Source organism: Corvus cornix, chromosome 7 (genome assembly GCF_000738735.6).
Source record: "Corvus cornix cornix isolate S_Up_H32 chromosome 7, ASM73873v5, whole genome shotgun sequence".
Classification (NCBI taxonomy): Eukaryota; Metazoa; Chordata; class Aves; order Passeriformes; family Corvidae; genus Corvus; species Corvus cornix.
In genome coordinates this window covers 10636462-10663701 of record NC_046337.1, presented here as the reverse complement: position 1 = coordinate 10663701, position 27240 = coordinate 10636462, and the positions used below count along the sequence as shown (strand labels likewise).

The window sequence follows — 27240 nt, the reverse complement described above, 5'->3', positions numbered from 1 at the left end:
TGAGGGTATAAAAATTATAGGGATGAAACCATACCTAGTTTTAGCATGAAGCTCACAAAATGTATTAAATGGATCATGTGATCCAGTTGTCTGCAGTACCTGGGGACTGGATTTGATAACCCAGAAAGTCCTGCCCATCCTGTGTCTTAGTGGGTTTCTATTACAGTGAGCCACCACCTCCATTTTATAATCTTATTAGATATTACAGTACCTATAATCCCTTCAGTCCTAAGAAACCTTTCTATCCTTCTGAATTAAATTTCAAATAGAACAACCTAACTGTGGATTACAAAGCCATATGTGTTTTCTTTCTTACTCAATAAATTTGTTGTGGTGATTATCATAAACAAAGACAAATTTCATTACGGACCAGGAATTCTTTTAATATAAATTATAGTGTTTATGGCACAACTGTACTGACAAATAATGCTTTTTTTATTTATTGTAATTGTTCAAATGACTCCTAATGAAATTTTTGGCCTCATGAAGTGATCAGCTTGGAATGACTTTCCCTTCTATGAAAATATTTAAATACAAACAAAGTCTGCCAATGTGTTCAATTAGAGTCATGCAGGGAACTAAAGGGATTATGTGTACTAGGAGTATATTCATGTGGCTTTTCAGATCAGCTGCTTCTACCAGAGAGGGAATAAAGTAAGCAGAAAAGCCCCAAAGAGAGCCCATCACTGTTGGAATGGCTTGGGACAGGATCATCAGAAAAGCTCACTCGTGTTATTTCCATAAGCCCATAATGCTTATGGTCCTGTAAATAAAAATACATTAACAACACGTTGCTTTTCAAACTAATTGAGATGCAGTGTGAAGATTACTTTTCAGAAATAGGATGTTCTTTATGCAGGAGATCATACTGGGCCCTGCTGCAATGAGAGCCATTGGGATAACACTGTGTTTTATTCTAACATCTGCATTTATTACCAGTGAGAGACTTTCTGTGACATTACAAGGTTGCTTCATTCTTGTAAAGCCCTTGAGAGTTAAATACTGGTGTTCCATGAAAGAAACTCTTGGGCCCAGCACAGGACCTTAAGACTGAATCAGCAGAGGAGGTTTTTAAAAAGAGAAGCAAGGAAATAAACTGCATATTCTGCTGATGATTTTTATGACCTTGCTCACACTTTCGCTGATGCTGTGTTAGCAAGAACAGTTCATTCCAGTGAGTATAATCCTAGCTCTTGCAATTATGGACACAGGTTTCTCTAAAACCTCTAAAATTGGGTGCAATTTTTTAGAGTGCAGAATTGTTAGAAAGTCACGGGCTTTTAGCCAGTGCTGTGATTTCAGGAGCCTGATTCGGAGAGTAGAGGCCTTGCGATGCAGCTGGGCTGCACTCCACATCAATTCACTGATTCAACATACCTGTTTTTTCATGGGAATTGGCATTACTATCCAAGAAACAGGAAGCATATTAATGGTTGTTAGTCTGGTTTTTAGCTAAAGCCCCAGCTTGAACAATACCTCCAGCTTCAAGCACCAAACTTTAAGAAAGATACAAGAAAAAAAGATGGTATAGAGAAAGGAGCAATAGAACAAGAAAAGTGTGTAAACAGAAGGGAGGTTTTTTTTGTCTTTTGGGTTTAAAAAAAAAGCAAAAACGAGATGAAGGCTTTGGGTTTAATTAGTCTAAATCAGAGAAGGCTTTTATTTTCCCCACAAAACCAGTTACAAAGTGGATCAGTAATATGATATATTCCACAGTTTAATTTGCTGCAAAGAAAACTGAAGTTGAGTTTTTCTTTCAGAACTTTACTTCTGTGTTGCTCCTGTGACTCCATCACTGATGAGCACAACTACTGCCAGCTCCTCAAGCTGGGTATTTTTCCTTGGGGAAACCTGATTTAAAAGTCATGTTTAAATCCAGTGGACAGAGCCTAAGGGTTTGTCTTCCCCACCTTTAGTCATCCAAAGCTGAGGTGTATAAATGCAGCTAGACATGTCTGCTCCCTGCAGTGACTGAGGAGAAATAGCAACAAAGAGCTTCTTCACAGAGGGCAATTTCCAGATCACTGAACTTTGGTGAAGTAAATCCTGTCCTAACTCATCTCTGAGCATTTGCTGTTGGACTTTGCCTTCAGCTGATGACACACTCAGCAAGTGCATAGCTTCTCTATTTTGCTGTGCTCATGGAGACGCACCTCGCTGGCATTTCTGAGGGGTTTGGCACCATGGGCACTCCTTTGTCAACAGACCATCCCATCCTGCTCCCTCTGCAATTTCTGACACTGTCCATACCCTGCCTTGTGCTCCTCTTTGTCTCTTCTCCTCATTCTGAAGTATCTATAGTCCTCTACTTTGGCTTCCCTTTGCACTGACTGGATTTCCTTCTAATGAATCTGTTTTATCTCTGGCTGCAGCTTTCACTAATGCATTCACTGCACGCTGCCCCTCTGACAGTGTTTTACTGCTTCCGTGTCTTAGGGGAGTCAATGGGACAAGAAAAAAACACAATTTAAAGTGTAACTGGCTTGTTAGCCATGCAAATTCTTGAATAACAGATATGATTTAAGCTCACCATGAGAGCTGGGAGGGTTGGAGCTGTAACCTCGCTTCTGACTCTGCCACTGCCTCCCTCAAGTGACCTTGTGTGATTTATTTAACCTCTTGGGGCCAGGTTCACCCGAAAATAAAGAACAATAAGGTTTTTTTCCCCCTAGGAATCATAACTAATAGATGTATATACAATACTTGAAGTCCTGTTTATGTAAATGAAAAATACTTATCTTTTTTCTTTAAAACATTTACGAAAGGTTAAGAGAATTTTAGGGTTGAAAGATAAACAGTTGAGAAGAACTAGAAAAATTAAAATTACACACGTATGCACTTATCACAAACCTTTAGACAGCCTCTAATTAAGTAATCACCAGTTCTCTGTGTTACAGTAGATGCTATGATAAGCTGTTAAACTGTATAGCAGCTTATAATACTGTGCACTCTGTTTATACAGGGTAAGGACTCTCTGAAAATTATTCAGATTAATGTATCAACTTCTGAACATGTGCTTTACTTGTGCATAGTCACTCAGGATTGAGATGTTCCCATGCTCCACTCTACAAAAGCCTGACTGGGAACAGTTTTTTCCTGACAGGCCAAGACACTGACTTGGAGATGCCAAGCTGTGTATTCAACCATGCACACCATCCATCCCGTGTGAGGCTTTAGCAAGACCTGTTCTTGGTGCATATCCTTGGCAGTTCCTGCCAACAGCCAGCTTTTACTGAGAGAAGGATGCTCAGGAAAGACTCTCCAGGACATCACTTTTTCTTGAGCTTTTATGTTCAGAAAAAAACTACCTCACCAAGCAGGTGACCTCTCCTGCTGTGGCCCCCCTGCTCACCTGCTCTCTCCTTCCTCTCTCACATCTCCACACCAGCCCCATCTTCTGACCCCATGCTCCACCACTTCCCCGTCTTGAGTCTGCTCTAAATACAATTTCTCCCTTTTTACCAATTTTCCCTCTGTTACTCAGCCCCAGAGTCACAGGTAATCTTGTACTCCTTGCAGTGGCCTTGTTTGATTCAGAGAGCTCGAGCCCTCAGCTTGGCTGAGCTTTGCTTGAAGCACAGAGAAGAAGGCCTGGAGGCTGAAAGGGTGAGATTAATCTCCAGCAATAGCAACTTACTCCTGGTTCTAAGACCCAAGAGATCATTTTTCCTCACCTGGATCACTGGAGTAGGGAGTGAGGTGTATCCCACTGATATCCAGGGTTGCCATAGGTGTCCACTTAAAATTGCTTGGAGAAGGCAGACTTGAGGTTGGAGAGCTCCAGCACCATTCTCCTGATCCCCTTGCCCCTGAGTAGAGCCCAGCAGAGCCTGAGAGTCCAGAGGGTGAGGTGTGTTACCTCTATCCCAACACTGCAGTGCTACAGGCACTTGGATAGTGAAGTAGTAACAGATGGAAGGAGAAATTAAAAGGCGTTAGCAAGGAAATAAGCTGTTTTCATTTGAGATTTGAGCCAACAGACTAAAACTGTGTGATCTAGTACGAAAACAGTGAAGAGTGGTACAGGGAGAAAATTATCCTTGTATCAGTAAAGAAAGTAGTTTCAAAATACGAACCTCACTCTAGGGTTACTAATGAGGATTGCAAACTTTCACTTTTGTATTGTCATTTGTTGTTGAAACATGCCCAGTTGATTTGTTGGGAAATGAGTGAGAGTAGCCTAGCAGCTGGTATCATCTCAGTGCACTTTTCCTGGTGGCTACTCCATCCCCATCACACACGTGCCAGCAGTCGTCCTTGCTGCCCCGGCAGAGGACCCCAAACACCCCTCTGGTTATTCACACAGCGCCAGGCATATGCCAAGGGCTGTGTGATCCATTAAACCTGGTGAACACCTGCCAGCTGCAGTCAGAAGTTATTACACGGGAGAACCCAAAGAGCACAGCTCCTAAAGCTCAGATGTGCTGACAACAGAGCGACTTATTCTGGCGAAGGCTCGAGAGTGACCTTATCGCTCCCTACAACTCCCTGAGAGGAGGCTGGAGCCAGGTGGGGCTCGGGCTCTCCTCCCGGGGCACAGGACAAGAGGACAGTTTTCAGATGCAGCAGGGGAGGTTCGGGTTGGACATTAGGAAGCATTTCTTCACAGAAAGGGTGATTTGACATTGGAATGGGCTGCCCAGAGATGTGGTGGAGTCATCATTCCTGGAGGTGTTAAAGTAAAGACTGGATGTGGTACTCAGAACATGGTGGTGTTGGGTCATAGGTTGGTCCCGATGATCCCGGAGGTCTTTTCCAACCAGACTGATTCTATGATAAATTCAGCCTCAGCCAAGGTTGTGCGAGGCAGCGCTGGCGGTGGCTCGGCTGCTCCCGCCCAGGCGGTGTGAGACACCCACGTCCGGGATCCCTGCACGGCAGGGACAGGGGCACAGAGGCGCCGGCACCGTGCGGAAGCGGCGTCCCCTTCGTACACAGCGGCCCCGGAGCCGCCCCGCATCCTCCACCGCAGCTGCGCAGGCTCCGCGGGCCGACAGCGGGGCCGACAGCGGGGCCGACAGCGGGGCCGATAGCGGGGCCGATAGCGGGGCTGGCCGGCCCCGGGCCCCGACGGCGCCGGGAGCTCCCGGAGGCCCCTCAGGGCGGCCCCGCCCCGCAGCGGCGCGGCCGCAACGCGCGAGGGCGCTGCGGTGCGCGCGGACGTGTCCGCTCCCACAATGCCCGGCGGGACCCGCGCGCCGCCGCCCCGCTGCCCAGGTACGGCTCGCGCCCCCCGCGCGGGGCCGGCGCCCTGAGGGGCGCGGGCGGGGCGGGACCCGCGGCCGCCGCCGCCTCCCTCCCCCCGGCCCTGCCCGCGCCGCGGCCTCGCCTCCCCTCACCTCCGCTCCCCTCCCCTCCCGCCTGCTCTCCCCTGCCGGCCCCAGGCCCGGCCGCGGAGCCTCGGGGCCGGCTGCGTTCGCGCCTCAGCCGCGGTGGGCGCGGGGCGCCGCCGCCGTCACGGGGGGTGGTGGTAGTGGCGGCGGCAGCACCGCTGCCACGGGCAGGGCGGGCTCGGGAGGCAGCGAGGGCCGCTCGGGGTCCTTGCAAGTGCCGCTTGGCAGCAGGAGCCCGCTGTGTGTAGGGGTCTCCGCCGCTCTCCAGGCTCTGCAGGAGTTTTGTGACCTGGGGCGGTGCGGATCCGCCTAAGTCAGTGACCACTGAGTCAGCGCTTCTGCTGCGGCTGCAGATGGTCGTGTCGGAGCTGCCACGTAAGTAGGTGGTAGGTGAAAGGGTCCGGCTCCCAAACTTTGGGATGCAGCTTGTTCCGTTTCCTTAGTTTTTCAGAATTGTTTGGACGTTAGGAGGAATTTCTTTAGAAAGGGTGATTATGTGTTGGATTGGGATGCCAAGGAGGTGGTGGAGTCACTGTGCCTGGAGCCACCTGTTCAGGAAAGACTGGACGTGGCACTTAGTGGTGGCTGGTGACATGGTGGTGTCCAGTCACAGGTTGGACTCGAAGATCTCAGAGGTCTTTTCCAGCCTAATTGATTTTGTGAATCTTGGTTTTGCCTCTGAGATCTCTCTCCCCCTGGCTTTATGGAAAGGATTATATTGACTCGTGGTTTAGGATTATTGCCTTGTCTCATCATACCTGATGATGTCAAAGTAGCTTTATTTGTTGTGTCCTTATGTACTGCTCCAGTTTGTAACACGAATTTCTGAAGTATGCTGTAGAGTGAAAAAATTCTGGCTCCTGCTTGTGCAATGCAGCTGTCACAACCCTCAGAAGTGGGGACAATAAATTGTCCAACAGTATTAGGCACACTTGAGCTAAACACAGAAGTTTTGTTTTCATTCTGTGTTGGACAGGAGTGCAGCTTGCACCTACTTCCCAATTTTATATTTTATAGAAGGTTTTCATGAGTGGCAGATACCCCAGCAAGAAATGCTGTGATTAAGTTGGTGCTGAAGGGTGTCAGGTGCAGGAGGGTAAGCTTGCCATCACACTAGATCTGCTCAGAATTTTGAGAAAGCTAGACTTTTTTAAGGTGAAGTGTTCTGAACAAATCATAGTCACAGGTCACTTTCAAACACTTGTCAAAAGTGTTACAAGACTATGTCAGATAGATGTAAAGCAATTAACTGTCAGTTCACAAGTTAGAACCAATTTGTTACAAAAGGCTGGAATGTTCCACTTTCCGTTTTCAGTGTTCCTAGGACTTTTCTAGATGCTGCTTCAGGATCAAATACCATCTTAACACAGCAATAAGCAACATGATAATTGAATATGTCTTAAAAAAAAAGTACAGTGAAACAGGCTCTGGTTTCCATCACCTGAGGTTTCTCATTCATGGTAGAAAATGAAACCAGGCACATGTGCTAATTCCTAGTTGTGAAACCGTGGATGCTGACATGTGCATGAGGAGTTGGACAGCTCTAGGGAAGGTGAAGTAACAGAGCAGTAGCCACTCTGCTGACTCTTACCTGTCTGTGGCCAGATTTCTCCATGCTCCTCTTTTCCACGAGTTCTCCCAGTCCTCATTTGCAGGAAGGGCTGTGAAGGGTTGTAAGGGGAAATTAATAAAGGTGGGGCAGAAGTAGATACTAACTAAGGGAAACAAGAATAATGCAAACGTGGAGTAGTGCTTCTGTGATGTACTCTCTCTGTTGGTGTTTGTGTGGGGGTCAGAATCCCGCTGAGCAAAGGGTTGTGATTTGGTTTTAGTACCCCTGGTAGTTTTTCTGTGAACTTTTCCAGTTGCCTCTTAAAATCACATAACATTGTAGCACAGACAACAGCCTGTGACATGGGGTTCCACTGGCTGGTGACATGTTTTGGGAGGGACCCTCTGTGATACCTGTGAGCCAAACACCTGCTGGCTGGATTTGTTATTCCACAATTCTGTCATGGAATGGGACAGTGAACCCAACCCCTGTTCATTTCCTTACACCTGTAATAGATTTATAGACCATTTGTACTGGAAATGCAGTCTTTTCTCATCTTCAGGTGATGGAGGGATATAGAATTTTTTGGAGGAAAACATATGAAATTTGTAATGATTTGGTGAACTACTTCATGCAGCTTTGAAGCTTGATGTTTAAAAAAGACATCTAGGGATAGGTCTTATCTTTCTTCTATCTCTAAATCTATATGTGCATATCAAATTTACCACTTGGCTCCTTGTGTAAAAGCTGTATTGTTTTGAGAGCTGGGTAAAGTAGATTTAGTAAACTTTTTTTCTTTGTTAATACTTTTTCAGGTAAGGCTGAATGTTCTGTTGCAGTATGTGTATTATACATCTCTTGACATACATATGATCTTCCAAACGAAGTAATTTTCTTTTATTAACTTTGGTTATTAGATAGCTTTCTGATTTTGCTGTTGGGAAGCTGAGGAAAAAGTTCGTATTTTCACTGGGTGGGTTTTTAAGATGATGGTAACAAAACCTGACTGGTGTTAAGATCTTCAGCTCAACACAATTTCTACCTTGTGTGATTTCGTAGTATATTAAGAGAATTGGCAGGTTTCAATTGAGGCTTATCTTCTGTTATAGAGCCTGCATTTCTCTGAATATAAGTAGGAGTCTTGAAGAAAGTTTTGTTCAAGATTTATGCAAATATTTATTTACACACAGAATAGACATAAAAGTTGGAAGAACACCTCTAAAGACGTCTTTATCATTTGCTTTGTCTGTTGTGTGTGCATACATGCTGTTCTTAGTGGTATTGATGTTCTTTGTCCTTAGTTGTAGGAGCAAAGCAACTGTGATGAGATTGAGCACTGAAAACCTTAATGCTTTGGAAATACAGCTGTGGTTGTTCTGTGTTACATTCCTGAAGTGTTCTGAGCAGAGGAGATTATGGATTAATTAAACAGTGGATGAGGTGAATGATGGGATTCAGAGTCAAAGGTTGTGTAAACCTGAGTTACTCCTGTATTGTGGAGACAAATAACTTGCTTTCCCATTTTAAGTGCCTCAAGTGATGGGACTTCCTGAACTTCTCTTAAAGAACACAGAAACATTTTAATATCCATGTTATTCTAGTTTTCTTTTTCTTTGAGTATCTTTTGAGTAATCTCCCTTGGCTATGTTCAGGCCTTTCCAATATGTATGCCCTCACAAAAAGAGCTGAGGAATGTTGTTAGCCAGTAAATCTATTTACTAACTTTTTCTGTTTGTTCTTATCTCATCAGATAGCTCAACATGAACATTAACCATCGAGATCATTTAAAAAGTGAACAGAATAATATTTTTGCTTCTGAGATCTGGCTACGGGATTCTGGGTTTCTCCTGCAGTGCAGTCCTATTCACTGCCTTTTCCTGAAACAGGACATGGAGCTACATTCCTTTCTTCATGTTAGGTGCTAAAAAAGTTATTTGTTTCATCAGAGGAAATGCAGATCCATGAAATTACATTTTGTGCAAGTAAGTTAATGAAGGGGTATTTAAACTTTGCTATTGCATCATTGCTCTTTTGTTTATATTGATACAGCTCCCACAAGTCCCTGTCAGGATTGAGTTCCAAGCAGTAAAGGTGGTTATTGTCAGAGAACCATTACAGTTTTAAGCTCCTCTGCAATTTTGTCGTGCTCTTGAGCTTCTGCCTTGGTTATATGGTTATCAGCATAGTTAAGAAAATGAGTCTGTGTGCATCGTCCTTCTGGGAATGCGTGCATGAACTCAGAGATAGGTAAAAGTTTCTAGAACTGTGGGTTTAGTTTCTTGAATGCTTCATGCCAGCAGGCCTATCTAGAGGAAGTCTTGGAGTAGGGGTTGTTTTCTGTTTCTGTGTCCAGCTGATGGAAGCACTTTGTTCAGGAGGGAATTCTCTAGTGAAGTGCTGAAATAACAAGAGCACCTGATAAAAGCCCCAAGGTATTCATCAGACTGCAGTTAACAGTGGCTTCCACTGCTGTTACAGCTTTGGGGAAGTCTGATGTGCTGTACAAGTAAAATACGAGGGTATTAACTTGGAATTTATTCAGCTAATGTGATGGCTCTCAAAGGAGGTTGAAGTTTGACTGCTGATGAAGCTGAATTTATTAAACTGAAAATGACAACACATTTTCAGTGCTTAAATTATTATATGCCTCTTTTTCTCTGAGGAGTAAATAACCTTGAAAAACCTGAATGTTGTTGATTATTCATTAAGTATTCTAATGGATATATAACCTTTGGGGAGTGGGAAATAGAGAAGTTTAGAGTTCAGGTTAAAAAACCAGCTATTTCCTCTCTTTTGTGAAGAGGCAGTGATTTTTTGGGAAAATTTTGGATTTCTGACTTGCGAGAATACAGTCCTTCAGCTGCTGAGGCTTGTAAAGCACCCTTAACGTCATAGTTTGAAAGGTGCTGTAAACATGTCAGTATCACACACAAAAGCATATTTCAGCTGTATCCAGAAATCTGTTTCCTTTTGCAGTTTGTGACTGTATGGAACTTGAGTACCATCATCCGAGGGAGGCAAAAATATTTTTTCATAGTGTCTGAAGTGATAGGTGTAGTATATGGTAGGAGTCTGCTGAGCAGTGTTAAGAGCTGAGGAAGTGTTTGCTTTTGGCTTCATATAAATTCTAGCAGTTCGCCCACTTGTAGGAGAAAAAATTTGTGTACTGATGCTTAGCAGATAAGTAATCCTTGTTTTAATACTTCTCTAGCTAAACTTTTGAATGTTTTGATTTAATGTAAGGTTTGAAGAACTGTTTCGTGGCTTGTGTAGATTAATAGGTCCTGTTCAGTTAAGACTAGTCTGAGTTATAGTTGAAAATCCTCACTGTGCCCCAGTTGAAGCCTGAACCCAGTGTACAGCTTGAGAAGTTTGATTCATCACAGTTGACTTTGTTGTTTCTGCTTTTACCTTAATTCTGGTTCCTCCTGATGTGTTTTGTTGCAGGTTGTCATTAACTCTGTTGGCAATGTCTATGATTTTATCTGCCTCTGTGGTCCGTGTGAGGGATGGACTCCCACTGTCTGCATCTACTGATTATGACCAGAGCACGGGAATGCAAGAATGTAGAAAATATTTTAAAATGCTCTCAAAAAAACTTTCTCAGCTTCCTGACAGATGTACTCTGAAAACTGGACAGTATAATATAAAGTAAGGCTTCTAATTTGTGTATTTGCAACATCCTGGGTGATGTGTGTCTGTAAGTTAAAAAGTTAACAGTTCACATTAGAAACGTTTAATCAGAATAAGATTCTTGGCACTATTTATGTAGCAGAAATTTAGAACTGATTCAAAACTGAGAAATTGTAGGAAGATTTGAACCGACACAAACTTCCATGGAAGTTCCTTTACAAGGGCACCAAATCGTAGGACAACATCATAGGAAGAGTGGCTTTACATTGAAAGAATAGGTTTGGATTAGATATTTGGAAGAAACATTTTATTGGTTATAGTTCACTTACACTTTAGCTGACCTTAATTCTGATTCTAATTTAGATGTTTTAAATGAGGTGAGTAATTTCATCTTAGCCTCTAGTAACCATGTAGAAGTTACAGTGGTGGAAAGTGTACCACGTGAATGATCCTAGAATGATCCTGGTGAGCCCTCTCCATCTCCCATTGGGATATGTGAGTTTCCATCATTTCTTGGATTAAGGCCCAGATTGGACTAAATTGTTTCAGTCTTTTTTTTTTTTTTTTAAGCAGGCCAACTGTAGTTGGCCTGTAAACTGATAAACTTTTAAGAATGAGATGTAAGGCTTCATCAGGATAGTTTTTACTACTTTTGTCTTTGATTAGTTTTAATACTGTAAGTTATTCAGCAAGATTTTGAAGATATTTGAATGTATCATGAAAACCTGATGAAAACGCTAATGAATAGCCTAAATCCAACAGGGAATAATATGTATATTGAAAACTGTCCTTTTCTGATTTCATATTTGCCATCTCTGGTTGTCCTTGCAACTATCTTTTGAGAATTATTAATTCTGCATTCTGCAGAGCAGTTTTATTTCTTCCCATGTTCTAGAAAGAACCAACAGCCCTACCCCCCCAATCTGATAATAAGGTTTTGCATTTTTGGGCTGTACCAGCTCAGATATTGTACATTTGAGATGAGTGTAAAGCTGTTATGGGACAAACCTGCTGTGTTTCTGCATCCTTAAAAGCTTTATTGTTTTCTCTTTCACATGTGTGTAATACAGCTTCTTACATGATTCTACATTGTGGTGTTCAAGTAAAACATCACGTAAAAGTAACTTGTTTTTCTTCTAGAATAGTGTTGGACTTTTCAGTAAACATTTATTCCTTTGCTGCCCCAGATAAGTTTTTGTTTTTCTGATTATAGAATATGAGATCAGACTAGAGAAGCAGTTAATTCACTGGATTTAAATTTGAAATTTTGAATATGTTTTCTCAATTCTAGCTTTATAAGTTCTCTGGGAGTAAGCTATATGATGTTGTGCACTGAAAATTATCCCAGTGTCCTGGCTTTCTGTTTCCTGGATGAGCTTCAGAAGGAGTTCATCACTACCTACAACATGATGAAGACAAATACTGCTATCAGACCGTACTGTTTCATAGAGTTTGGTAAGGATCTGACTTTTCCCCCCTTCATTCTCATACTAAGACAAATGAGTATTTAAATAGATGCAACTTAATGCACACACAAAAAAAATGTCCAAAGCAGTTTATAGCTCTGTTTCAGGTGGATTTAGAATCTGATTTAACTCCTGTTAGAGTCAATAAAGAAATTCTTCTGGGGGCATTAAATTAGGCTACTAGTGTTTTGTCCAAACTTACTTCTGTTCATTCCAGTAGGTTTTGGTTTAAGCCTTGTGTGACCAACTCTGGAGTTCGTCTTCTAGATAATATTACTAGGAGTTGTTTGACTTCATACCTGTTGAAATACTTAACCTGTGAAGTCATTGAGCTTCAGAAATTTCTCAAGTGAAATTTCTCAGTTTCATGTTAGCTCGTAGCTATGCTACCTTTTCTTCAATACATGAAAGGGAGAAATTTTTATTTGTCTAACATGTAGGGAAGCATTTAATCTTCAGACTCCAAATGCATCTCATGTATACCAGGTAACAGCTGTTATGAATTCCATTAATTTATGTTGCTTTAGTACTATATATTAGAAATTACTGTAATTGGATATTCTTATAAAACACATTAGAGCAAGAAGAACAACAATTTTAGAAACATGGGGGAAGGATATTCCAGTTGGTTAATTTCTGTCTATAGTTCAGTCAGTCAGTTGTTGACAATTTCTATATAACATTATTGTCCTCCTTTTGAAAATTTCTATGAACACTTTTTTTCTTCCACAACATAATTTTTTCATAAGGATATTTACTAAACTAACAGAAAAGCTAGAATAAGGCAGTAAATCCATTGTATTAGAAATGCATTTGGTCTCATGCAATGAAAAGTCATTAGTTTATTCACAGTTACTATGTAATTATATTTTTAGAGCTTAATTTTTTTTGAACTGCAGAATTAAATAACCCATGATGTATTAGGCGCAAAACAGAAATAGTGTTTAAAATCCAAGATAAATACAAATATTTCAAACAATATATTTCAATTTGTGAACTGAAAAGATGCATGGTTCTGGATTACGTAATTAACAAAACCCCACTTTTTTATTTTAAATTTTGCACAGATAATTTCATTCAGAGGACCAAACAGAGATACAACAACACACGTTCTTTGTCAACAAAGATGAATCTTGCTGATATGCAGACAGAAATCAAACTGAGACCACCGTACCAAATTTCTGTGTCAGAACTTGGTTCAGCCAACGGCTTTTCACATATATCTGTGGGGGAGTATAAGAATACTGGTAAGATATCTGCAGGTAAGTTCCAGGCTTCTGTAGTTGTATCCTTAAATGAGACAGATGCAACAAAATTCATTGTTTTTCTTAAAAAAGCTTTTTTTCATGTTTCTAAAACGTAAAGCTGGAATGACCTAATGTGTATTTTAGCTCAGACGTCTGTTTTATCCCCTGTTCCAAATGCTTACTTTCCCAAGGCACTCAGAGGGAGAAATGGGTTTCTTAAGTGTATGGCTTTATTGAAGGAAAAAATCCCTGCAAATGAAGATGAGCACTTCACAAGAAGATGATCTTTTTCTGACCTTCTAAGATTTCTGAAAATTTTTATTGTTTCTGTCCAGTAAGACTCAGTGTTGTCATAAGCTGAGGACAGTGTCAGGAGTTAGAGCAGCTGGAGGGAGAAGCATCTCTGTTGGAAGCCTTTGCAATGGTGAAAATCCAAAGAGCTCTGCTGGCTAAAAGATGCACTGTCTAAAATGAGTGCCCTGTGTACCATGTTAAGAATTGCAATTTTGTACAAAACTGCCAATTTCATTTAAGCAGTTGTTAATTTTTTTAAACGAATTTCATTTATTTCATGTAGGAGTTAAATGTGGAATTGCAGGGTTGAGCTGGGTTAAAGGTTTGTGCTATTAAGTGAATCTTCTGAATTGGTTTGAGGCCAACCCTCAGATGTTTCCCAGCAGGACAGAAAGAAAATGCCAAATCCTTGCACTGGTACATGGACTCCACATGTGAAACTGACATCATCTGATTTCAGTTCTCCAAGTTTAGTGAAGCAAAATCATAAATATAATGGAAGGAAGTGTTGATTTTAATTAGTTAATGTATTTCCCTTTTTTTTTCCCAAAAGTACCTCTGTGTCTAAATTATTCTGAGAAGGCACACATTGATGCTGTTCACTTGACAGTGTCAGGGTGCAATCATAAATCATAGAATTGCAATTGTAAATCTAAACATCTAAACAATGTTGTAATAAATGAGATTTTGTGCAGTTTATGTATATGTATGTATTAATAGGATCTCTTTGCCTGTATATTATTCTTATTACGTACTTACTCATAAGGATTACTCTAGAAGATTGAAAACTGCTTTCTATGGAAGATGAAAACCAGACAAAATCAGTAGGGTGCCCTGTTCATACTCTGGGGCCCTGATTCTGAGAATTCCAGGTGCTATGAGACAGTGTAGAAATAGCTTACAATCTCTGTATTTGCAATTTAACAGTATTAGAGTTAGATTCAGAAAGATTAATAAAGGAAAAGTGTGAAGGTGTTTAAATTGTTTAAAAGAATGGAATCATTTAAGCGCTGTACATACCTTTGTCATCTTTTTACATGTGTGGGCTCTTTTGAAAGGTATGTAATGCTGTGATACCACTCTTTTGCCACTTTTGCTTCTTACATTGTTGTTTACTCCTACTGTTCTGGTGTAATCCTGCTTTGTGGAAAAGGTTATGGTAGCAGAAGTGGCAGCTGGTTAGCTCTGAAAATTGTCTAGATTCGAACTTCCTGCAACTGTGAAGAGAAAAAGCAGTAAGCATGAGAGAACTCAGCCTGTGTCAAAATTGGCTGTCTCTTAAAAGTTGTCCTTGTAGTGGGAGATGTGATTTTCATCATTTTTTTGAGTAAGAGTGTTGGAAGGTAATATAGGCCTAAATTAAAACACACAGGGACCATTTCCCTTTTTACTAAAAATGAAGATTTGAGAATAATTTCCAGGTGATCTTCTAATTTTTTTTTACTTACCTCTCTACAACTTCTTACAGAAGTAGTTCTGTTTTCCTCTTTTCTTTCCATGTCGATTTTCTTCTGTTTCTCTTTCAGTTGTTTTTAACTTTCTTCTTCCTCTGAATTCCATAGATCTCTGTTCAGTTATCCACTTCCTTCCTTGAGTTGCTGTAGAAACTCACCATCAAAGGGCTGTACGTTATGAGAGGTTGGCACTTTGCTCCTTCTTCAGCTCTTCACATTTTAGATGCTATTGAATAACAGTCTTTTTTAGCAAGTCTGCTAATAGTTTTGTAGTTCTTTACATTCAACACTTCTCTCCACCCTTGAAAAGAACTTTCCCTGCATGTTTGCTGCCCACTCAGTTGGCTAGACTTCCAAGTTTCTCCTTTTGCTCTAAGGACAGATTCTCACAAAAGGATATGTTTTGCCTAGTGGAATTTCCTGAATATGCTGTGCTGTTAAAAAGTAGGACTTGCTATAAGTGAACTGTGTTAAATGAAGTTGGAGAGCATGCAGAGGTAGGAAGTTAGGTGGATGCAAATCTCGTTTTGTTATGCAGAATGGCAGAGTTGGAGGCATTAGTTTGGGGCGGTGGGGAAGCAGTGGCTCTTACTTGCTCACACTGTAACTGGATGTGTAGCCAGGGTATGGTGTCCAGGCCTCCTGTGTTGGCAGAGTGCTTGCAGCAGCAGGCCTTTTCCCTCAGAGAGTTATGCACTGCAGTGAGGAGTAGGGGTAATTCTGCATGTGGGAAGCATAAAGTGTGCAGATTATGGATGGAATCTTGCCTCAAAGGTACATGTAGGTGTTGGCAGGCATTCGAAATAGGGTCACAGCATGCTGATGTGTGATGTTTCAGATTAGGATAAAATTACTATTTTCTGAGCTTTTTTACAGTGAAGGAACATTTGTCAAATTGAAGGGTTTTTTTGCCTGATGGTATACTCCATGCTTTTGGGTTTGGGGTTTTTTTTTACATTTTAGTTTGAAATAAACATCCGTATGAGTAGTGCAGTTTCTCATGTCCTGTAAATTTCCTGAATTTTTATTTAAATGTAAACATTAAATTCAGAATTTCTGCTTTATTTGAACTGAGAATTTTTGATACAGCACTTACCATATTTCTAAGATTGATGGATGTACCAATTCAAAGTCAATTGTCCTTTACCATGCCTTCTCTGACATTCCTTCTTCATTCTTTTGGTTTTGCCTTCATCTTTTTGTGTATAAATGACCCTTGTTGCTTTGATTGTCACACTAAAATTTATCAGTCTCTGGAGAGTTTAATGACATTAGTAGTGGTGCACAATGTCCTTTACATTTTTTTGGATTTTTTTCATATTTTAATAAGAGAGAAGTTAGTATTTTAAGAGCCTTCGTAGACCATCTTGATTTAGCTGACCAGATCCTTTTCCCTCCATGGTTCTCAGAGAGGTGTTTTAAATGCTGGTTTAGCTCATGATGATTTTAAGTTACCCAATACATGGGGAAAAGGAGATTTTCTGGAGAGCTGCGAGTGGAGAGCAGTGAACTAATTTTATCCACCAGTTAATGGAATAGAATTACTTTTGGCTAAAAACAGTCATACACACCCTCAGCTTTTTCCACTCTCTAGATGAGATGGTTTAAAAAAAGCCAAAACAAAACAACCAGTTGGGAGTCATTGAGAAAGAGTGGTTTGGTATGCAAGTAGCATATCTAGCATATCTAACCTTAACTGAGTGATTACTGGGAGTAATGTGCCCTACAGTTAGAAAAGCAGTGAGCTCTCAAAGTTAAACGTGGGTTATGCCTTTGTTTAAAAAAAACCCCAACTATTAAATTATACACTATTAAATTCAGCACAAATGAATTAACTGAACTCATCCTGTATTTTATTTTTGTGTTATTGTACACTCATAATTAGACAGCCCTGCCTGCTTATCAATGTGAAATAGCTTTTGTTGGGTTTTTTTAGGTTCCGTAACTTCATAAACTGTTAGAGAAACCTTTTTCCTGGATCTGTGCAATACAACCAACCAGGATTGACACCCCTCTCTCTATTAATGTTACAGTTCATTAACCACATTGTTCACATCTTTACACTTGGTTGATTTGAACAGAATGATTTGAGTGCAGCTCAGTAGTCCCATTGTTTTCCCAGTGTTGCCCAGACTGTTAAGAGTTTTGCATTGTTTTTTCACATTTGCTTTCTGTTATTCATTATGGAAAAGGACAGTAATGAGGAACATACGTGGTTGTTACATACTTGTGACCCTAGATAAGCTTGAAAGAGCGGGTGTGCGTGGAAAGAAAGAGTGTTTCAATTTAATGTGTTTTACTTATAAGCGGCTAAGCACAATCTGGAAGTTTCAGAGCTGTCTCTGCATGTGTGTCTTTGGTAGCACTCACTGTTTTTTAAGGAAGGGGACTGTGATGGCTTTGCCTCAAATGTTCTGTTCAGCAAACAAGCTAAATCAGTCTCAATGTCTCACTAATGCATTTGTGTTAAAGAAGAGTAGAGGTTTTGAGAGAAGCTCTGAAGTACGTGACTTTTTAGCAGGTTACTAATTATGGACAGATTTCACTAGCAAGTGCATCTTTTACTACTGATTTCCTGGCCTGTTTGAGCAGCCATCAGTACCATACTGAATAAATGGAACATATTGAGATAAAGACTAAATATAACAAGACAATTATATATGTGAACTGGAGGAAAGTTTACTTTTTGCTAAACCTTGTGCTGAAAGATTTGTCTTTTTAGAAAAAAACTTGACATTTTGTGGTTTGCTTCAGTGATCTCTTGAGCTAGAAGCCACTGAAAAATGACATTATTATTTTACTGAATTTCTGAAGGCATTGCTTTGACCTTTGATATCTTTTTGTGATCTGCTTTGCAGCTCCTCATCAGCGTCTGGAACCTGTGACTCTGCCAGGGATTGTTTCATTTGTGCTTAGTCTGTTATGTGGAGCTTTGAATTTAATCCGTGGCTTCCATGCCATAGAAAGCCTTCTCCAGGTATTGTACATGTTTATAAATTTAAAAGTTATGCATCATAGCAATCACAATTTTCATTTTAGAAGATGCTATGTGAACTAAGTCGTGCCAGTTTTATTTCAGAAGTACTGTTTGTGAGGTCAGGCCTCTGTTATGAAACCTGTATTGTTTGTGATCTGTGCATCCTCCTTGAGTGTGCTGCCTCATTCATCAAGGCTGTGAGTTTCAACAGCAGTGGAAGGTGGGTGGCCAGCTCCTTCCCTGGTACCTTGGTAGCAGTGAGGATGTGAACATAATGTTCTGTTTTCTAAATTTATGCCAGGGTATGAGGCGTTTAATTTCTATAGATGCTATTTAAAAGCACTTGAGTGAAATGATGAACAGCTTTGAAAATCGGGGCAGTTTTTGAAAAGTCCAGAGAGCGGGAATCTTTAAACAGATTCTGTAAAATCGTTTTTTAGAGAACTTTTTTAGTTTTTTAAAATAAACCTTATTTCTCATTGTGTGCTGAAAGGATCAGTGTTGGAAAATAGTCAAGTGATTTCTTCTAAACTCCCCTCACCTCCTCAAACAACCCCCCCGTCACCAAACAAAGTCTCCCAAACCCATTTTTTTCTGTAAAATCTCTACTGTGACCCTCCCTGTAGCCTTTCAGTTTCTTTCTATTCCATTTCTTGTGCTGGTTGTATTCTCACAACTGCTGCAGTGTCACTAATAATGGTTTATGCTTTCAAGCAATTCAGGTGAATATGCTGGTAGTGCTTGCAGGCATGCACAGAAAGTTCATGTGTGTTGCCACAAAAAGAAAAAAAAAGATTTCCTTACCATTTAATGGCTGTTATTATGGTGATAGACATAGAAACTAAAAGCCCCATGGAAGTTTTCTGAAAGAAAATGGTAATCCTCTTGCTTGACTGATAGATAGTCTTTTATTCAAACTTATCTGGACTTTATAGTTATTTGGGTTGGAAAAGACCTGAGTCCAACCATAACCCAGTGCTGCCAAGTTCACTAAACCACGTTCCAAAGTGCCTCATCTACAAAGCTTTTAAATTCCTTCAGGGATGGTGACTCAACCACTTCTCTGGGCAGCTTGACAGCCCTTTCAGTGAAGAAATTTTTCCCCTGGTGCAACGAGGCCGTTTCCTCTCATCTTACCCCATGTTACTTGGGAGAAGAGCCCCACCCCCACCTTGCTACAGCGTCCTTTTTAAGGTAGTTGCAGAGATCAGTAAGTTCTCTCCTGAGCCTCCTCTTCTTCAGGCTAAACAGCCCCAGTTTCCTCAGCTGCTCCTTGTAAGTCTTGGTCTCTAGGCCAAGTACAAATAGTACTGAACAGATTTCTGTCAGTTAGTGTGATGTTGCTAAAACTATTTTGTTACCTTTCTGCAGCTGATTTTTTTAAAAGGAATGCCAATGTTAGATTAATCGATTTAAGTGATGACAGGACATCCAGTTAATTTTATTCTCTATGTTACTGCATCTGGAGGTAATAGATTGCAGTACAGATGGAAGATAATTTTTATTTCTGACAAATGAGGCACACTAAAAATCCATTAAAATTCCTCTTAATTAATTTTATTATAGAAAAATCCACAAGGTTTAGGGAGAAGTAGTCCAAAACACAGTTAATGGAACGTGTTCTGAGAAGTCATTCAAAAGCATCTCTTTGAATTACTGTTTGCTTTATAATCAGTGTTTTTATTTGGCTGTTAGTAAAATTCTGTTACAATCTGTAACTGTACTCCACCAGATATGCAGTGGCACTGGGGCAAAGACGTCCTGGATAGAAGTTACTGTGTTGTGGAAGTCATTTTTATGTGCAGACATGCAAAGTTTTTCCTAGTCAGCATTGGAGATGGAAATGCTTCACACTGAACATCTTTGTGAATGGACCACTGTCTTCTCAAAGTGGTATTTGCTCTCAAGGAAGAACATTTGCATGAGTACCCATTGTTTTCTTGGGAAAGTTTCTGGTGGTTGCAGATGTTTGTTAGAAATGCAGTTAAAATAGTCACTGAGCATGTAAATTTACTCTGTTCAGCTCTCTATAGGAACTGTAACAATTTGTTTGAAAAAGTTAAAGGATTTGTTTTGTTTTCTAAACACATAGTAGAAAAACCTGTCACTTCAAGTAAATTTTTCCATCTTTCCTTCAAGAAAGCATTATTTTCCGAGTCTCTGATAAATTCCTGTGCTGCTGTTCACTCTCACTGCATGAGCACAAAGCTGCCTTCGTTTTGTGTGTAGAGTTTTACCCCACCCTAGTGGCCAGTTTGCATCCTTTCTGTTACCTCATTCCCATTTTCTGAAGCTTTAGGAAGGCACAATTCTACAAAGTTGCTATTAAAGGTAGTTACCAGTGTTTAGACTTGAATTTTCAAAGGCATCTGGAGGAGGTAAGTGTCCAGTGTTAGAGCTGGACTTCTTTAAAGCTTTTGAAAATCTTGGCAGGAGTTCTTTGGTGTGCACAAACATTTTGGTCAGACTCCAGATCACCATGATTTGTTCACAGACATGTAAGTAAGCACTGGTTAGTCCTAACTTTCATTTTACTGTGGTAAAGGAATTATTATAAATCTCTATGTGAAACTATTTTAGCATGCAGTAATTCATAACTTTCATACTGTAAATGCCTGGTATTTTACTGAAACATTGTAAAACATGGCTTTTTGTTTTATTCTTGCAGAATGAAGGTGAAGATTTCAGCTATGTTATTGCATTTTTTCTTGGAACGGTAGCCTGTTTGTACCAGGTGTGTTCTTCTGTTTGCATAATTCACTAAAGTTTAGAAACATTACCCAGTCATGCATAAGTGTCATCGTGTTTTCTTAAATGTCACAGATACTTGAATAGGGTGATTATAAAAAATAATTTCTGCTCTTTTTTATTTCATTAATCATTAGCTATCATGTAGTAGTAGATTGATACAAAGAGCTTCTGTTTGCCAGCATTTTTTCTCTAGTTGGATGATTAAGACAATTAAGATAATTATCTCTAAAGTCACGAGAAGTGGAGGTTATATTTTTTCCTTGAAGTCACAGTTTCATAGTTCAAGTAGACTTAACCATCTGAATAAATAGCTTACTGCTGCTTGCCTTTGGGCAGATTTGAAGTAAATGCAGTAAAACCTAAGCACTACACTCTGTAATTTTCTTCACTTGGTACCTTAACGTGCATCTCCTTCATTTTCAAAGCTTGTGGCCACTTTTCACTATGTTTTCCTTCTGCCTGACACTTCCCCTTAGTTTTCATGTCTGTCAGTTTTCCATTTCTGCATCTGAATTTGACTTTCCTCTGTAATTTATAACAAGGTATCATGGTGCCCATTGGCATTTGTCATTCAGTGACACTGCTGTTACATTAACCTATGTCTCTCATGCTCAGTTGCTGTTGTAGTTACTTTGACTTTTAATATTGGACATGTGGAGTATGCAGTTTTTACTTGTTTCTGTGTGCCAGTGTTTAGTACAGTGTCAGACAATAAAATAAAAAAATGCCTTTCAGTCAGTCTTTTGTCCAGGTTGTCTGTAGTCTTCATTCTCTACAATATATCTCTAGCAAAATGTCACAGTGCAGCTTGTGTTCTTTAACACTTACTGACTTTCCATCAACTTCTTCCTTAAATAATTTAGATTGGTGTTAATTTTCCATGCCAACAGTCTGTTCCATATATCAAATAAGGTGGAGCTCCTCCATTCTTTTTTTGTGTAAAAAATACACATTTTCCCTCCTCTCCTAAATTGGAAACCTTATTCTTTATAAAGTATTCATGTCTGTGCATTGAGATGTGACAATGTGTATCTTTCCTCTACTGTTTGCCTTGAACAGAGCTGTCTGAAAGAAAGAATCTATGCAGGCTTTTTATTAATATTCAAAATACACCTGTTGAAACTCTGTTTCCCAGCCTCTGGTATCATTCCTGCAATATGTGATTGGTCAGTTTTCAGAATTAAGAGGGATATTGGTTCTCTGGCATGTTCTGATGTTCTTTTGCTACAGTTAAGAGCTCAGGACGTTAATTCCCTGTGTTGCATGACAGCACATTTCACTGTCATTCACCCACCAGGCATCCATTGTGCTGTATTGTCTCGTTCAGTTAATAACAACACAGCAGTGTGTCTCTAGTTTCCAAGAAATGCTAATTATAACCCAGGTGTGCAGGCAAAAGAATTGGACTTACATGGAATGTTTTAGGCTCACTGACATGTCTAGTGTTGTGTCATAGTTTCTAGTCTTTTGTAAAGAGGAAAGTAAAAACTGAGTTGTACCAGAAGTGCAAAGCATCAGGACAGGAGCTGAGCCTTCAGTCATCTCTTAACATTTATTTAAAAAAAAAAAATCAAAAATCAAAATCATCTTTGAAATCACACAGCGGAGCCTTCTCCATAAAAGCATGCTCAGTAATTGCCTTGATAACACTTCCCTTTAGTAGTAGAAAAACAACCCTCAGGAGTTCCGTAACAGGACTTGTTATAGTAAGGTATTAAAACTGCAGCATTTTGGCCTTTTAACTGTTTTTTTGGCCTTTTCATTTGTTCTGTAAGGGGCAAATCCAGTAGTTCAGACCTAGACCAATGAAAGGTATGTTTCAGAATTAATTTGAAACAGTTCCTCAGTAAAATTCACAGTCATGCAACATCATGCTACAGTAACATTTTTAAACTGCTGTAGTATTTGTTTTTTCAAGCCTTTATTAATCGTTTTGATGAAGCGTATCCTGACTCTTATTTTAATCTTGGAAGCAGTCACACTTGTTCATACATTGTCAGTGGAGGCGACAACACTAGGAAATTATCTGAATTCTTATTGCTGAGATACCAGTAGCAACTAATTGCTCTTTTAGATATGATTTGTGAAACTGTCAGCACAAGTAGGTTGCATTTACTCTGCTCAAAATGACCAAGCAGGTTCAGAAGAATTCTGTCTGTATTCTGAAACGTGCAGATTATTCATCTCTAGTTTTACTTTGCTTTGGAGGAAGGACATACAAGTCTTACTGATAGTGCCAGTCCTCACCTCTCTGACAATATTTAGGTATCCAGATGCCACAAGTAGCTTTGCTGCTCTCAGCCACACTTGCAGTGGAAATGCATGCTTTATAACAAAGTGGTAGAGTTCAAGTAGAATATAAAGTGATCTCAATAAATTTCACTGTTCAGTTGCCCTTTTTTGAGGAACATGAAAAATGAAAATTGAGTTTTTTTGACTGATAAAGCATGGCAAATGCCCAGGAAGAACAGAAGTGGCACTTAGATAATCTGATGATGGATGCTGTTAAATCTGTGTGACCATGGTTATAAATCCACTGGGAACAGATTTGGAATAGCAAGTAAGCCTAAGTACCGTTGTTATCTACCTTAAAGCTTAGAAAAAACTTCCCTCATCAGAAATGACCTGAATGCAGGGGAGGGCCAAAGCTTTTTTTTTTTTTTTTTAGCAGTTAAGGGAGTAGTTCAAACAATAGAAGAAATAAAAATCATGTCTGAGTAAAAGCTGTGTCCTTTTAGAGATAAAAATTGAGGCAAGAGACTTGAACACATTTCCAGTTACAATAGGCTGCAGGCTGAGTAGGAAGCTGGGCAGTACTGACAGCCTGTGTTACACCACAGTGTGCAGAACAGACCCTAAAATGTGGTAGAATTACAGTAGAGTGGTTGTATTTCTCTCCAAGTGTGATCAGTGTTGCAGCAGCTGAAGCAGGGCAGTCTGCATCTGTGGGCCTCTGCACCTGCCAGGTAACCATCAGCATCATCCCTGGCAGGACACTGGGAGGTATCTGAGGGATTGCCTTGTGCTGAGCTCTGGGGCCCTGGTGTTGTCCTTGTCCTTCCCATTGCTTTTCTGAAGAAGACTTGGTGGGTCTTGTTCCTTCTCCACTGCTTGAATAGAACAGAGTGTATTTTGACCAGAGATTACCAGGAACATCCACTTTCTTTTGTCATGGGCCACTCATTGCAGCCTGTAATTAATTATTATGAGAGAACTGTTCTCAGAGAGGGTTTAATGCAAGCAAAATGTAACCTTGTATTGATATCAGGTGCTCTTCACCCTTCCTGACTGCTGAATTGATACTGTTCTTACATGTTTGATTCAGACTTTTCCTTGGTTTGGGCTGTAGTTTTTCAGTGACCAGATATGTTTCTTCAGTAGGAGTTATCTTCCATGAGGTAACCTGATTTCTTTATTTCCTGACAGTGTTACCTGTTTGTGTACTACACAGGCTGGAGGAATGCCAAATCCTTCCTGACTTTTGGGTTGATCTGCCTGTGTAACATGTACCTGTATGAACTGCGCAACCTGTGGCAGCTCTTCTTCCATGTGACTGTGGGAGCTTTTTCTACCTTACAAATCCGACTGCGACAACCCCAGGGGAAGTCCCCTGATTACAATGTCTGACAAGTCCTGGAACATTGAGACCAAGTCTTCTTCCAGTAGTTACTCTCAGGAATGTAAAGCTGTTCTCCAAAAGAAGAAGCTGTCTGAATGGGGCTTTTTTTTTTTTTTAATAAATCAATGTAAGATGCTTGTGGACATTTTACACTTGGTGGTTGAACCTTTTTTTAAATTATTTTTTTATTTTCTTGAAAAGGACACAAAAGAATATGGGACTAGAGGAGGAAAGTGAAGCATATCCATGCAGTGAAATATATGTAGAATAGGACTGGTGGCGTAAAAAAGCTTCATTCATTCATGGAGATAATTTGATGTGGAATTATCTGATGGTATTACATGATCACATTATCTGATGATAATGTGGAACCACGTTTATATGTTAATGGAGGAATGTGTAGAGTATATTCCGCATATCATAAAAGCTTTTCACTTCCAAGGTCAGTTTTGCCTTTGTGAGGCAGTAGGGAATAGGCTAAATAAGTAATAATAATGCTATTGCATATTAGCAAACTAGATGTGGAATATGTAAGTTACTAAATATTGGAATGTTTTGTTTCACATTGACATATATGTGAATGTTTTCTTAAAATGTAACCTGGAAACTCAGTTTCTGGGGATCAGCTTCACCCGTGGCACTCTGTCTTGTGCTATAAGTTCATTTATTGTTTTCATTTATTATTTCCTTTGAATTATTCTTTGAAATTGATTTATGTAGATAGGGTTCATTTTTTGTAATTATTCAAAAAGTTCTGCCACTTAACTCAGGATTCCTGCACGCTTCATGTGTTTGGAAGGGTTGAAAGAGAAGGGATTGGTGAGTAAATGGAGTGACTTGTACTTGTTGGAATACTGTTCTTCTTTTTATATGTTCTTCCTTACCTTCAGAAATGGATGAATAATTAGCTCAAACCTGAGATAGACAACTGCTGACAGGAAAATAATAAATCAGTCTGATTAGCTTAAACAAGAAATACAGGGATTGTGTTGATTCTTCTGGCTTTACGGGTTGGGTGTTTTTGTGCTGGCATAAAACCTCTGTGATCTAGACTTATGTTTGAGAGAACCATCATATGCTCCTCAAGCTGGTGAATCAACCAGTAAAACCCAGCCAACCATGGAGTACCACCATCACTTCCACTGGGGTTTTATTTTTATATGACAGTTAGTTATGATGTTTCATCATGTACAAATAGATGTAGGTTATCTACAAGTTGTAATCAAGCCTTAATGGCAGGGATGTTGCCATGTTCTTGTGTTGCTGGGAATTGCTAGAGCTTTGCTGTGCTAAAAAATGTTGGTCCAGGCAAATTTTCTTGGGCATTTCATACCAAAATGTTATGTTTTTAAGTAAGTTGTTTAGGCTCAGATTTTATGACCAAGAATAAAGGAACTGGTTATCTTATTCTCTTTTTAAATAGATGGGGTATTAGTTAAGAAAAGTGTGCATAATGCAACCAAGAAGAATTAAACTGCAGTGGGCAGTGGTGTGTCTCAGACTGCTGTCTGAGGTGAAGCCCTTGGAGCCTCCTTGGTGTGCAGGCTCCAGGGTTGGTGCTTTGCAGTTAATTCTCTTCCCTCCCTACTTGGGGAAGAACACATTTAATTTATGAACATGAGCAGCAAACTGCCTTTGCTTAGCACCAAGAGTTGCTTGTATTAGCATTCAGTGCACCATTCTGAAAAGGTGAAGAGCAGTCCTTTACCATTTAAAATCAGATTAAAAGATAGAGCTATTACCTTTTAAGTATAAAACCAGGTTTTATTTTGCTTGTAGTGTCTAGAAGAATCCTTATACCTCTGTTTTCACCTCCACTGATAGGGAAGGAAGCTACCATGAATGCTTCAAGTACTGCTTAGTTTTTAACTCAGGTTGTTGTGCATGTACAGAATTTTCTGTTGCATCATTTCTTCAGTTTATATGTTGGCAGAGAGTTTTGTTTTCTCTGAAGCACCTTCCCCTCCTGCTAATCCTAAAGATAGATTTTTAAGGATTGAAAACTTCCTTTGTCATAGCATCTGGAGCCATTATTCCATTCCAGTTATGCTGGCATTAAACTAATTGCTGATTAGCAGGTATAATGAATAAATGCAACTGTCAGTGTAACAGAAAACAGTTGGGGTTTTGTTTGCTTGTTTTTATAGCACTGATAAAAATCCCATTTCACAATGAAAAGGTAATGAGCATGACTGTTCTTCATTACGTGGTATTACTAGGTGCTAAAAACATGGCTTCTTGGCATGTTTGAGTTTGACTGTAATATTAGAACTTGCTGACATTTGGTATGAGATGAGAACCAAGATACAGCAGGCCAGGTTAGTGGTGAAAATTTATTGAAAATTCCCAGGATTTCCTTTTTTGCTTATACAAACTCAACGCTCAAAGCAGGGGCTTCCCTGCTGATTTTACGGGTACTTGAGTTGCCAGACTTAGGAAGGTGAACTCAGGGACGTTGATTACGCTCTTGAATAATGGGCTTTACTGCAATGTGAGTTGCAGAAGGCCATTTGTGGTTGCTCGATTTTTTTGTGGGATTTAGTAGAAGCAGAGCGCATTTCATGCTGTATTTATAAAGGAAGATGTCCTGAAGGTTGGAATTGGTTCATCCAACATCCACAATAGCAGATTTATCTTTGAATAAGGTGTCACTGTATTTGCTTTCAGGAGGGAATGACCAAAGGCTTGCCTGACTTACACAAGGTATGTATATAATGCTGTTCCCAGTAGATGGCAATAGTTATTTGCATCTGAAATTCAGTGTTAAAAGATCTCTGGGGCCAGCTGCTTACAGGGAAGCTCGCTCGAGCTGGTGTCCCATGGAGCTTTTTGTTGGAATGCCAGGGCCATGCTGCCCCAGCCTCCCCTCCGAGTGTGTCAGTGCTGGGCTCTCCTGCTGCAGTAACCCCCAGCT

The 27240-nt window shown here is 40.0% G+C and overlaps 1 protein-coding gene across 5 annotated transcripts; it reads left to right on the top strand.

Annotated features, from left to right (window-relative positions):
- The first annotated feature begins 5135 nt into the window (after positions 1–5135).
- On the top strand, positions 5136–26504 carry SEC22A (SEC22 homolog A, vesicle trafficking protein). Of its 5 annotated transcripts, none has more exons than XM_039554626.1 (8): positions 5136–5217; positions 8636–8867; positions 10333–10536; positions 11810–11973; positions 13052–13231; positions 17838–17956; positions 20625–20690; positions 24134–26504. In XM_039554626.1, exons 3-8 carry the CDS (start codon positions 10355–10357, stop codon positions 24332–24334), a joined length of 912 nt encoding a protein of 303 aa, XP_039410560.1. In that variant the 5' UTR covers positions 5136–5217; positions 8636–8867; positions 10333–10354; the 3' UTR covers positions 24335–26504. The 5 variants fall into 5 exon arrangements, with proteins under 5 accessions (XP_039410560.1, XP_039410559.1, XP_039410561.1 ...); XM_039554625.1 differs by having other exon boundaries at positions 13052–13246; positions 24134–25733; XM_039554627.1 differs by having other exon boundaries at positions 13052–13246; positions 24159–24284.
- Positions 26505–27240: the final 736 nt, after the last annotated feature.

Excerpts from the sequence above, each read along its gene's own strand:
- SEC22A (XM_039554625.1), top strand. The coding sequence starts at position 10,355 with ATGTCTATGATTTTATCTGCCTCTGTGGTCCGTGTGAGGGATGGACTC. Across the intron at positions 10,537-11,809 it reads ACTGGACAGTATAATATAAA|CTTTATAAGTTCTCTGGGAG; the intron begins GTAAGGCTTCTA and ends TCTCAATTCTAG. Across the intron at positions 13,247-17,837 it reads TACTGGTAAGATATCTGCAG|CTCCTCATCAGCGTCTGGAA; the intron begins GTAAGTTCCAGG and ends TCTGCTTTGCAG.